The sequence below is a fragment of the Oncorhynchus mykiss genome, chromosome 8 (genome assembly GCF_013265735.2).
Source record: "Oncorhynchus mykiss isolate Arlee chromosome 8, USDA_OmykA_1.1, whole genome shotgun sequence".
Taxonomy (NCBI): domain Eukaryota; kingdom Metazoa; phylum Chordata; class Actinopteri; order Salmoniformes; family Salmonidae; genus Oncorhynchus; species Oncorhynchus mykiss.
The window spans coordinates 61,085,996-61,100,245 of NC_048572.1; the positions used below are offsets into that span (position 1 = coordinate 61,085,996).

At 40.4% G+C, this 14,250-nt stretch overlaps 1 protein-coding gene across 3 annotated transcripts in view; it reads left to right on the top strand.

Moving 5' to 3' along the window:
- LOC110530270 (solute carrier organic anion transporter family member 5A1) overlaps positions 1-3,669 on the top strand; it is a 35,407-nt gene extending 31,738 nt beyond the window's left edge. For all 3 annotated transcript variants that reach the window (XM_036985872.1, XM_021613192.2, XM_021613191.2), the window contains exon 10: positions 143-3,669. In XM_036985872.1, coding sequence (XP_036841767.1) covers positions 143-615 — 473 coding nt within the window. In that variant the 3' untranslated portion in view covers positions 616-3,669. The remainder of the gene's footprint in view (positions 1-142) is intronic.
- The last annotated feature ends 10,581 nt before the right edge of the window (positions 3,670-14,250 follow it).

Below are 14,250 nucleotides of genomic sequence, written 5' to 3' on the forward strand. Positions count from 1 at the left end.
CTCTCTCTCCTCAGCCTACATACCTACAACCATCTACTTCTTCTGTATCATAACGGTCTCTCTCCTCTCTCTCCTCAGCCTACATACCTACAACCATCTACTTCTTCTGTATCATAACGGTCTCTCTCCTCTCTCTCCTCAGCCTACATACCTACTCCCATCTATTTTGGGGCGGTGATCGACACAACCTGTATGCTGTGGCAGCAGGACTGTGGTGTCCACGGCTCCTGCTGGGAGTACGATGTCACTTCTTTCCGCTTCGTCTACTTCGGCCTGGCCGCCAGCCTCAAGTTCATTGGCTTCATCTTCATCTTTCTCACCTGGTACTCCATCAAGTACAAGGAAGAGCGTCTGGAGCGCTGGCTGAAACACCTCTCGCCCATGGACACGGTGAGCGACCTCATCTGCCATGCCGGGGGACACAAGGGACACGCCCGTACCCGCTCCTGTCCTGTTAATATACCACGCAACGAACCTCCCATCATCCCCGTCCTCAACAGGGGCCTCAGCAGCCAGAGCTGCCCGGGGAACAGCCTGAAGAGCCTGAAAGCAACAACCCCGCCGGCCCCTCGGCCTCCCGCTCGCTCTCTGGAACAGGTGTCTGCCCGCGTCTGAGGGCAACTCCTACCGCCCTGCCATCCACAGTCTCTGCAATGTCTGCCTTTCGTATGGTATTATAGGATACGTTCACACACACACGCACAAGACGTCACTCAGACAGGCAGCGGTTGGTCAACATGTATACAGGAAGACACTGGGATGGATACCCCAGTTAGCAAATCTTTCCTCTACCTAGTATGTTGGTGTCCTTTTCTCTTTGGTTTGTTTCGGTCATGGGAGAGAATGCATATCATCTCTTTAGAAAAGTGCACCTTCGATACTTCTCGAGAACGATCATAGTGATGGTATTGTTGCGTGGCGCTAGGTGAAAATGACATGAATAATATCCTCCATTGCTCAGTTTTAGTGTTCATTCTAAGACCTCAGCATGACGAGGTGACTGAGCTAAGCAGCTTGGCCAGCGAGCATAAACTAAATCCTCTACTATGCAAGGTCATTTTCTTTTCCCCTATTATTTAATGGCAAGCTGTATTAAAAGCACACATTGAGCATTGCCTTCCCTTTCCATACAATCTGGAAATGTCATTCAGTATCGCCCCAGACCTGCGTGTAATGATGAGTGGTTGACTTGGAAAAGATGTGTCTGGATACGTTTGGAATTGGAATCATTTCTCCATGGTTACCTCATAGACAGGCCCACAAATATATCCCTCGCCTTAGTTCTATTTCAGACACACTCGGGCTGCATCCTAAATGGTACTCTATTCTCTATATACATGCAGTGCTATACATTTGACAATGGCCGATAGGTCTTTGGTCCAAAGTAGTGAACTACATGGGGAATAGGGTGCCATTTGGGGCACAGGCTAAGTGCACTCATGATGACCCCCCTCAGTGTTGCTTCGTGTGCCATGGGCTTTACAGAACGAAGGCATCTTTTGCTTACCGATCTCTTATTAACATGTCTTGTTTCAGACAAAAATCCTAATTGAAATGTTTACGTCCCAAATGGTACCTTATTCCCTTTATAGTGTGCCACTTTTGACCAGGGCAAGAGTAGTGCGCTACATAGGGAATAAGGTGCCGTTTGGCACACATACAATGTTTTAACCAACCAGACTCCCTGCTGGCTCTGTGGTGGAGCAGAACCAGACCCCCTGCTGGCTCTGTGGTGGAGCAGAACCAGACCCCCTGCTGGTGCAAAGAGACTCTGCTGTGCTTCCCATGATTAGCTAATCCACACAAACCAACCACTATTTCACATTCGTTAGTCAGTAGTTTAGTAAGTAGCCTCTGTCACCGGCTTTCACCTTACCTTCGAGCGAAGACTAGGAGTCTGGCCAGTAGTTTAGATTAGCTTATTAGGTCTGTAACTGGATGCCTAGATTATTTGATTTACAAACAGCAGGGCCACTTCTCCTATGTATTGTGTAACCGATAATAATTATTATAATGTCCAACTACTCACTATGTCTACGATAGAGCATGTCCTACTGAACAACTGTCAAAGTGATATCAATCATGGCTGCTGAGGTTGTTTGTTTTGCCTTTTGGTGAAGTTTCTTTTGTATTTGTATTGTATATTTGTGTTAATTCAAAGGAAATCAGACTAATTTCTTAAGCAGTGCTAAATCAAGTTTAGGGCTGGGAGTTACTAACTCCCACAGCTCCGTAATCAATACAATTACATGGACAGAGGCGACCTGATTCTAGATCAGCACTACTTCTCGGAGACTAGTGATACAAGCTACCTCTAGCTTGTATCACTAGCAGCAAGATCGTTGAAACAAGTAGTTAATGGGTGTAACATGCAATATTGAAGTACATATTGCTGTTGGTTTTACAGGGTGGTTGAGGACACCTGCTAGTCAGATGTGGTAAGCAATATTGTAGAAATACTCAAATGAAGCTGATGTGTTTCCCCAAGTGAAATAACTAGACAATTATTTGGTGGAATAATCTCAATTTTCAGTTTATTTTAGCATTTAAATATTAGAAGCTAAAATTATGCTTTTCTATGCATCTATGTTGAATTTGGGCAGGTGGAATAGCACTGAGCCTGTAAACAACACATTTCACTACACCTATCTGGTGTATGTGACAATAAAACATTATTTTTTACTTACATGATACACTGTGGCTGTTGGTTTAGAGTTAATAGCTTTAAAACTATGGGATATTATAACATGTTACCGTTAGTATGGAAAGGTACCATAGCTCTTTATAGTAAAATGACTGACATTGTCAGCTAGAATAACAGTGTGATGCATCCGGTAGTAGTTGTGATAGACATAATTGCTGCATGTAATAATGTTTCAGGACCAGACACTATTATTAATGGGAATAAGTCACATAACTCTTAGTCAGACATTCCATTCCATGTGAAAGAAAAAGTAGAATACGTAGAGTAATCCAGCTGCAAATGAATCACAATTCTAGCTAGACTACATTTTGCGACAAGAATTCTCCTAACTTTAGTGTTATTGAATCGATTAGTGAAAGGCTACAGTATTATGTTTCTCAGTGCCTACTTTTCCTACTAATTGATTGAAGTTGGGATGTTGCTGATTCTGAAATGCTCTTGACTTCATGTAATGGAACTCAATGATAAGGCTGACTTTGGACTGTGAAGAATTTGGCTCTAGGATTTTTGGTTGACTTGCTGCCATCATTAGACCTTTTCAGCCTATACTGTACCTAATGTACCAGGATGTTTGTTGCAGAATTCTGGTACTCTTGTGATCCTCACCGTCAAACCTACTGTTCCTCTGGAGCTAGGAGAGAGGAGCTCTCACTCTTACCGCCCTGTGTAGTGCTGTTTATCAGTCTTTGTATGTGGCGTAAAATAAGGATTTGACCTGGATGTAAGGACAATTTCAGGTAGATTGTAGATTTATGTTCTTTTTTCTTTCTTTTTTTTGTTGCAGTATTATATTTATTTAATTTGAAATGACAGTGTTTTAATTACAAGTTAATGCCTATGCTATATGGTTGACATCATAAGAAAGAAAATGTACATTATTTGTGGACACACTGTTTACAAATTCCTTCGATTCTTGACATCTGTCAATTAAAATTCCGAAAAATAAATATTGAATTGAATCGCGATTTTTGGTCAAGAAGTGCTTGTTGGAGCAGGAAATAAACATGTAACATGATTAAAACTGGTCATGGGTGTGTTCCAAATGCTACCCTAATCCCTACACAATGCACTACTTGTTTACCTATGGGCCCTCTTGAAAAGTAGTGCACTATATAGGGCAGTGTTTCCCAACTCCAGTCCTCCAGTACCCACAACAGTACACATTTTTGTTGTAGCCCTGGACAAACTCACCTGATTCAAAGAATCATCAAGCCCTCAATGTGTTGAATCAGTTTGTCACGGGCTACAACAAAAAATGTGTACTGTTGTGGGTAGTGGGGGACTGGAGTTGGGGACCACTGATATAAGGTGCCATTTGGTATGCAAACACTGTGGCGCTGTGGACTGTCTTCTTCCATTGACCCTGACAGGTAAGGCGGCTGTACTCAAGGTGGCAGAGTAGGGATGTAATACTGTATGAAGGATGCATTTGTCCTACACTGAACCAAAATATACATTTAACATGCAACAATTTCACTGAGTTACAGTTCATATAAGGAAATCAGTCAATTGAAATAAATCCATTAGGCCCTAATCCCACTGTTTCCAAATGCAAACATTAGGGAAGATACTGGTAACTGCTCCTTCTATCTGTGGTTATAGCATTTGTGGCACAAATCCATTTCAAGTCTTGGTATCAATATTAGAAACTTTCACCCATGTCCAAATCATCTACAATGGACTTTGAGCTACACAATCCATTTGAAATACTTTAGGATGATTTGGACGTGATGTCCTAGCCAGCTCTGCAAGGGTGAGTAAAATGGTCAGAGTGAGGTGTTCTCTCACTTGTGTGTGGCAGCAGGACTGTGTGTGCCATGAGAGTGAAAAGCTCTGAATTTACAAACGCCCAGAGTGCACTGGCTCTCCAGATTGAATTTACGAACACACTCGAAGTCTAGCTAGTCATTTGTTGTGCTAACAAGCTAGCAAAAGGTTGCATAGCAATAGCATCAACTTCCGGTAGACAGGCGAATCTCTAGTACACTCAACTGAAAGCATACCGTTCGTTTACAGTATACTAAAATGAACTAATAGTATATTATGGAGTATATACTATGTTAGTATGGGAATTTGAACACAGCTCTGTTGTATTCGGCACACGTGACAAATAAAATTTGATTTGATGTTGCATTTATATATTTTTTCAGTATAGGTACCGTTGTCTTGCATTGGATTTGTGCCACACATGCTAAAAATATAGCGTTTGAAACAGTGGCCAGATAAACAAAACCAAAGCATTGATTGTTGTCATCTAGTCTATAGACTTCTTACAGGGTAAGGAAACCAATGTCATTTTGCTATTTGGGTGAACTATATCATATTCAATGGGAGTTATCTTTTATTTGATAGATGGTTAATGATGTTTTTTCAAGGCTACTTTGGACAGTGTCCAAATATAATATAGTATTTTTGGGGTGGGCATAATACAGTGAAACAATGCTGAAACATTGATCAAACTGGACAGTAGTGCAAAAGTTGATGCTCTGTCCCCCCACCCTGCAGTAACAATATTCACATCTTAAAATATAGTTCCATTTCTTTTTGCCAGGTAATAAAATGTGGTGTTTTGTATTTACGTTTTGTGAAATAGTACATTTGGCTAAAAGAATAATGAAATGAATTACATAATGTTTCAGCTTATTTCTGTCGTAGGTAAAGAATCCAAGCAGAACATCTTCATAAATGTGTTCAGTTATACATCTACTGATGTCTTGCCACAGTTTTATTACATGAATACAATGCCAAAAAAGATGCAACACTGTTTCTGGGTGGTCATTACAAAAGGTACAATTTGAATTAATGTTTATTTTTTTACTTCTTCATATAGTGGTTGGCACGATAATATTTATGAATAATTTTAAAATAAACTTCCTTCATTTTGTTAATAAGCATGTGTGTAGCAACATCCAAACTTTTTTCCAACAGACTTTATCAATAAAACCATTCCAATAAGGCATGACATAAGGTATAGATAAAACATCCTGTTGAAACAAGGCTCGTATAGCTCCATTATTGTTGCATGGACTAAAATGTAAATCTTTCCTACTGACGAGTCAACAGTGTTACGTGTAGGTATGTTCTCATGGTCAGGTCGTGATACGTTCCTGAATAATAAAGCAACACCTGAGGGAATGGCATCTAAAACAATTGCAAAATCTTTAGGCGCTACAAGGATGTAAAGTGATAAGAATTCCTTATAATTGAGTAAAAGCAACTTCATTAAACACCAGTCTCTACGTCACCAGTGAAGAGGCGACTCTGGGATGCTGGCCTTCTAGAGGCGACTCTGGGATGCTGGCCTTCTAGGCAGAGTTGCAAAGAAAAAGCCATATCTCAGACTGGCCAATAAAAATAAAAGATTAAGATGGGCAAAAGAACACTGGACAGGGGAACTCTGCCTAGAAGGCCAGCATCCCGGAGTCGCCTCTTCACAATTGAAGTTGAGACTGGTGTTTTGCAGGTACTATTTCATGAAGCTGCCAGTTGAGGACTTGTGAGGAGTCTGTTTCTCAAACTAGACACTAATGTACTTGTTCTCTTGCTCAGTTGTGCACTCCCACTCCTCTTTCTGATGAGTTTCAGAAGAAAGTATTTGTTTCTGGCCATTTTGAGCCTGTAATCAAACCCACAAATGTTGATGCTCCAGATACTCAACTAGTCTAAAGGACAGTTTTATTGCTTCTTTAATCAGGACAACAGTTTTCAGCTGTGCTAACATAATTGCAAAATGGTTTTCTAATGATCAATTAGCCCTTTAAAATTATAAACTTGGATTAGCTAACACAATGTGCCATTGGAACACAGGAGTGATGGTTGCTGATAATGGGCCTCTGTACGCCTATGTAGATATTCCATAAAAAATCAGCCTTTTCCAGCTACAATAGTCATTTACAACATTAACAATGTCTACACTGTATTTCTGGTCATTTTGATATTATTTAATAATTTAGCTTCCAGTAGGATGCTTTACCAAGGTTAGTATCAGGGGTAAATATTTTGACATGGATATAAATGGCCCTATGGTCTCTGAGGGGAGTAATACAAATATTTGTAGTAACACACTAACTATCAGTACATTTGGATAGAAGCCAAAAATCCATTCTGGACTGTCTGGAACCTCTTTTGTTACTCCAGCTTTTCCATAAAAAGTATTAAACCCAAATTCTGCCTGTTTGGCTGACTTGGGGGCCATCTATCAGTTGAATTATCTATAGTAATATCAATGTCCCCTCTAATCAATAATAACGAATTGGGAAATTCAGATAACCAATGTAGTATATTTTTCTCTACAGATTCAAGCAACTCATCATGTTCGGTGAGAATAATGAGTTGTAACTGATCACAAGACAAGTAAAGTGACCTAAGGGGTCACAGTCAGTGTAACAGTATTATTGTGGAGTCACGGAATGACGTTTCCTTTCAACATGGCGCTGACAGGTTGTTATTAGAAATTGGTGGGATTTCCTTTCTGGAATAAAGGATATTTAGCTTTCTACTTAGTACTCCTATATTAGACTCGGCAAAAAAAAAAAGAAGACTACAAGAACAGCTTTATGTCCATGGGACAGCTGCTTTGACTACGGTTCCATCACATCATGTATGACAGTAAAACGAAAAACATGTTTTTAACCCGAGCACTGGAGAAGATTTTAGCCGATAAGGAGGTGAGAAAAGCTCACCATTCCCAGTTGCGCAAAGCCTGTGAAGTGTCCCTAGGTGAGTTTAAGTGTGACAACAATGTGTTAGTTTGGGTTGTCATCATTTGTCACTCACATCTTCTCGTGCATGCCACCAACTCACCGGTTTGATACATGAAGTGCTTGCATACATTGTAGCATCAATATGGACTGCGCTCTAAACAAGCATTGCTTCGCTGCAGAATCGAGATTGGATTCAAATTCTGGGCCGAAAACTAGCTTAACAGAAATCAAGCTTGGTCACTACCAGATATGTAGTTTCTTATGATGTTTGTGCTTGTTGTCATCTGCGTTATAGCCTAGTAGTGCAGGTGTGAGAGGGGTGGTGCTCTCATACCACATTGTGACCGCAACCGTATCCCGTGATTGTCCTGTGCCTTCCAAAGCCGGGGTTAATAATGTTGTCAGTGTTTACATTGGCAAATTCATTGTTTACATGGGCAGATCACACAAATGCATATATGGTATTGATTGAATTGTCTACGGAGAGGAAACATGGTACAACAAAAAATATAGCCTGTTCAGGATTACCATTTGCAATTATTCAACATTGCAGTGGGTAATGTGAGCTGAATGGGACAAGAGTTTGCTGATCGAAACTAAACAGGGGATGTATAGGAAATGGCACCCTATTTCTTATAAAATACACAACTTGTAACCAGAGGCCTATGGGCCCTGGTACCGTGAACTAAGGAAAATAATCCTCTTATCACATTCATTTTAGGAGGGAAGGTGAATTCAACTTTATTTTCAAGTTGAGATACAGTCATTTACCAAATAGCAGTTTTACATTTTTACATGAATAGGGTAAAGTTAGTCATCATTTTAGGAGCAGAACAGCATGGTCAGGAGGATAAGCTTTACATTGTATTCAGACCCCTTCCCTTTTTCCACATTTTGTTATGTTACAGCCTTATTCTAAAATTGATTAAAAAAAAATTCCCCTCATCAATCTACACACAATAACCCATAATGACAAAGTGAAAACTGTTTTTTAAGAAATATATGTACATTTCATGAAAAACAGAAATACCTTATTAACATAAGTATTCAGACTGCATTGCTGTGAGACTCGAAATTGAGCTCAGGTGCATCCTGTTTCCATTGATAATCCTGGAGATGTTTCTACATCTTGATTGGAGTCCACCTGTGGTAAATTAAATTGATTGGACATGATTTGGAAAGGCACACACCTGGCTATATAAGGTCCCACAGTTGCACGGTAAAGCAAAAACCAAGCCAAGAGGTCAAAGGAATTGTCTGCAGAGCTCTGAGACAGGATTGTGTTGAGTCACAGATCTAGGGAAGGGTACTAAAAAATGTCTGCAGCATTGAAGGTCCCCAATAATATAGTGGCCTCCATCATTCTTAAATGGAAGAAGTTTAGAATCCCCAAGACTCTTCCTAGAGCTGGCCTTGTTCAGGGAGGTGACCAAGAACCCGATGGTCACTGACAGAGCTCCAGATGCGAGAACCTTCCAGAAGGACAGCTATATCTGCAGCCAGACGGAAGCTACTCCTCAGTAAAAGGCACATGGCAGCCCGTTTAAATGAATCCCAGACCATGAGAAACAAGATTCTCTGGTCTGATGAAACCAAGATTGAACTATTTGGCCTGAATGCTAAGCGTTACATCTGGAGGAAACCTGGCACCATCCCTACGGTGAAGCGTGGTGGCAACATCACGCTGTGTGAATTTTTTGTTGTTGTTTTGCAGCAGGGACTGGGAGACTAGTCAGGATTGAGGGAAAGATAAACGGAGCAAAGTACAGTGAGATCCTTGATGAAAACCTGCTCCAGAATGCTCAGGGCCTCACAGTGGGGCGAAGGTTCACCTTCCAACAGGACAACGACCCTAAACACACAGCTAAGACAACGTAGGAGTGGCTTCGGGACATGTCTCTGAATGTCCTTGAGTTTCCCAGCCAGAGCCCAGACTTGAACCCGATCGAACATCTCTGGAGAGAACTGAAATAGCTGTGCAGTAATGCTCCCCATACAACCTAAAAAGCCAAAGGTGCTTTAACAAAGTACTAAGTAAAGAGTCTGAATACTTATGTCAATGTAATATTTATGTTTTTTGTTTGTAATACATTTAAAAAAAAATATTTAAAATGTTGCTTTGTCGATATGTGGTATTGTGTGTAGATTGAGGCGGAAAAAAATATTTAATCCATTTTAGAATAAGGCTTTAAAGTCAAATGTGGAAAAAGTCAAGGGGTCTGATTACTTTTCGAATGCACTGTATTTCCACTTTGAGACAGGGGTGTCACCGCAAGCTGTATTGTGTTCATTAGGTGTGTCATATATCATTTTCAAAGATGCATTGTGATACATTATGAGCTCAAAACATTTTGCTGCAAAAATAATTTGGACTATTCATGGTTTAATCGGTAGTCAAAATTCCACAGTCGTCACAGCCCTGGTCAAAAATAGTGCACTATAAAGGAAACGGATGCCATTTGGGACGTAACCATAAGTTACTGACATAATGGAAGGGTGTTTGGTAGCCCAATATTAGACCTCTGATGAATTATTTCATTATGACAATGTTTTGTTCTAGCTTTCCTTGTGCACGCTTCCTTTTCTTCCTGTCTGGGGCAGCACAGCTAACAGACAGGTGTGAACCACAGACAAGTGTGTGCGCGCAAAGCGAAAACAAAACCTTGACATCCATTGTCCATAGACTGCTTACAGGGTATGGAAACCAATATATAATTTCGGTGAACTATCCCTTTAACACTGTCAATTGTTTTTCACTTAATAGCAGCAACAACACCATCTAGTGGTGAGACCTGGTAATATATAAGGATGTATTATGGCACATAAACCAAACAACAACAATGACTCCTTTCTCTGAACAGGGGGAAAAAGCTAATGGGTGGCTTTTGACAAACCAAATGTTGAGTACTATTTTAATTAATATAATATAAATTAAAATGGCCAATTTGTGTGCAATCAATTAGTTAATTATCCAGAGATCCAATTATATATATATTTTTGCAGCCGGAATACTTCAAGTTGAGGTCGGAAGTTTACATACACTAAGGTTGGAGTCATTAAAACTTATTTTTCAACCACTCCACAAATTTCTTGTTGCCAAAACTATAGTTTAAGTCGGTTAGGACATCTACTTTGTGCATGACACAAGTAATTTTTTCAACAATTGTTTACAGACAGATTATTTCAGTTATTATTCACTGTATCACAATTCCAGTGGGTCAGAAGTTTACATACAGTTGTGGCCAAAAGTTTTGAGAATGTCACAAATATGAATTTTGACAAAGTTTGCTGCCTCAGTTTGTATGATGGCAATTTGCATATACTCCAGAATGTTATGAAGAGTGATCAGATGAATTGCAGTGAATTGCAAAGTCCCTCTTTGCCATTCAAATGAACTGAATCCCCCAAAAACATTTCCAATGCATTTTAGCCCTGCCACAATCATGTCAGTGATTCTCTCGTTAACACAGGTGTGAGTGTTGACGTGGACAAGGAGATCACTCTGTCATGCTGATTGAGTTCAAATAACAGACTGGAAGCTTCAAAAGGAGGGTGGTGCTTGGAAGCATTGTTCTTCCTCTGTCAGCCACGGTTACCTGCAAGGAAACACGTGCCGTCATCATTGCTTTACACAAAAGGGCTTCACAGGCAAGGATATTGCTGCCAGTAAGATTGCACCTAAATCAACTATTTATCAGATCATCAAGAACTTCAAGGAGAGCGGTTCAATTGTTGTGAAGAAGGCTTCAGGGCTCCCAAGAAAGTCCAGCAAGCGCCAGGACCGTCTCCTAAAGTTGATTTAGCTGTGGGATCGGGGCACCACCAGTACCGAGCTTGCTCAGGTATGGCAGCAGGCAGGTGTGAGTGCATCTGCATGCACAGTGAGGTGCAGACTTTTGGAGGATGGCCTGGTGTCAAGAAGGGCAGCAAAGAAGTCACTTCTCTCCAGGAAAAACATCAGACTGATATTCTGCAAAAGGTACAGGGATTGGACTGCTGAGGACTGGGGTAAAGTCATTTTCTCTGATGGATCCCCTTTCCGATTGTTTGGGGCATCCAGAAAAAAGCTTGTCCGGAGAAGACAAGGTGAGCGCTACCATCAGTCCTGTGTCCTGCCAACAGTAAAGCGTCCTGAGACCATTCATGTGTGGGGTTGCTTCTCAGCCAAGGGAGTGGGCTCACTCACAATTTTGCCTAAGAACACAGCCATGAATAAAGAATATCAGGAATGGTAAAAAACTGAGTTTAAATGTATTTGGCTAAGGTGTATGTAAACTTCTGACTTCAACTGTATGTTTCTAACTGCAGAAAACATTTTAGAACAAGCTGAGATGGTGGCTTGCTGAAATGATATTGAATGACCTGTATGACACGCATAGACTTACATACAGCCTATCATGCATTGCTTATACCCTCCTAAGTATACTGTAGTTCAAAAGTGAAATATTCATCTTTGCCCTGCTGAAGGCCAGACATACAAAGCACAGTCTTGATTTAAAAAAAAAAGAAAATGTATCACATTTTTATTTCCTTCTCAAGACTAGACTATAATAATGTATTATTTGCTGTTGTACCACTGATGAATTAATTACTGTTCACCTGCAGTGTTAATGAGAGGGGTAACATGTCTGATCTGTTCTTTGTTTGTACCCTATTCCCTATTCCCTATGGCACCCAATTCCCTATGTTGGGAACTAGTTTTGACTAGGGCCCATAGGGCTCTGGTCAAAAGTAGTGCACTATGGAATAAGGTGCCATTTGGGACGCTGTCTGGATTGTGTTCTCACTGGTTCGAGCCTGGTACGGGGACAGTGGAGGAAGCTATACTGCTGTTAGCAGCACACTGAAGTCTGTTCCTCTCCAGGTGATATAGTACAAACGGCAGAGCTATGATGAGCTTTGTTTTCAGTAAGGCTGTCATCTCATCTCTAGACATCTAAAGCATGCTGATACAACGTTGATGAACTGAGAGTGGATGCAGTCAGCTTATTAGCGTTTGAACTGTCTCTCTCTTTCCTAGTTGGCAGGCAGAGACTAAATCATAGGGGAGCACCGTGTCTATGTTATAATGAAATATATTTGACCTCAGCTTTGTTGAGATCAGCCTGTAGATTCAAGTGAACATTTAGGTAGATGGTCAAGGAGTATGTGTGGTCCATAGTGATATTTTAAACAGTTCACTCTTAAGTTTTAGTATGCATCCCAAATAGCACCCCGTAGGATTCTCGTCAAAAGGAGGTCACTATATAGGGAATAGAGTGCCATTTGGGATGCAGTTAAGTCTTTTCCAACCGATTTGAGAAGTGGTTTATTGAACTAAAACAGAGGGTCTCTGTACACCACCACCCTCCATATGAGCACCGATAACCCCCAGCATCTACAGTGTCAGATCCTGATAATAACATTACAACATGACTGCCATCCAATATGAAATCTAGTAGATGATGCTGACCATGACCCCAACCTCACCTTCACTGGCTGTAGATGGGATGCTCGACCGTGGAGTCGCAGACAGATACTAGATGTTTCATTATCTGCGTTAAACACCTGGATGACCTGCTGCCTCTCTACTTGGTTTTGGGCGTAAAATATGGTGCAGATGTTGGTGGTAACAAAACGCATGGACTTTTTCTCAGATTGTTTACTGATTGCCTTTTGGGGTTGACAAGTCATGTGGTGCGTTTGTATCTTCTGCATTCCACTCTACACTAGGCAAGTTATTTAGTTCATTTTCATTCTGTATTGATTGAGTCTGGTACACTTTTGAGCTGTCGGTGCCTTTACTATGCCATGTAAATGATGGAGGAGTGGAGGTTATCTCTATCTGCCATGCTCCAAAGTATTGAACTATGTAGGCAGTTGGTTTGTGGTTATAGATTGACTGGTTGGTGGAGGCCAGGACTGAAGATGTCACTGACATGACATCCTATCATGACTCATGAAGTACTCATGAAATGGACAGTAACTCCTATGAAGAGATATGTGATATTATATTACAGTATTGGATATTTTTTTTGTAGCTATTTTATCGCTAGTTTCCTGCAATTATACTTTTTTTTTTCATGGGGCGGAGGGAACATTTTACAATTTTCAAATTCTACACGTTTTTTTCATTTTGTCACGGCTTATGCCTTTTTCTTATGCCATCTGAATGCCATGAAAAAATACTCCTGAATGCATACTTTTTGGAATTTTAGATTCTCCCTGACTGTCTAGTTTTTATTTTGGTGATTGTAATTTCCCCAAGATCTTATTTAAAAAAACTAAAAAACAAGGTCTCTGATCTTTTCTATATACTTTATATCTGGTTTTAGTCATCCTAGTTTACACTGAAAATATTTTACCATCTTGAAAATAATTTTTAAAACCACTGTTTTTTTCTCTCTCCCTTTTCTACTGTTTGGAAAAACACTTAGGCGACCCACCCAATACTTCTCTATGCAGACAAAACCCTGATTACCAGGCGACTTCATTATCTGCATGGAGTGTTCAGTTTGGCAGGATCTTCTATGAAGGTCAAGGGCAGGAATTTATAGTCGTGGAGGACATGGGCTAATTTGACAAAGTGCTCATGCCTTCATGTAATGAAGCTCTCTACTGCTGGGGTATTACATTGGCTGTTGATGTATTGACCTTGATTATTGCTCATGTGGCAAGAGCAGCATCATACCGGTCATGAGGGGCCAATAACATGGCTCTTTAGTTCATTGTTTCTCTCTTTCTGTTTTCAGAGGAAATTAAAGAAGAAACAGAGAAACTGAGGTAGGTTTATTTTGAGATATAGTGTTTGTGTGAAATGTAATCTCTAGTCAATATTGTCAAGGTTTGTTTTGATGTGTCTTG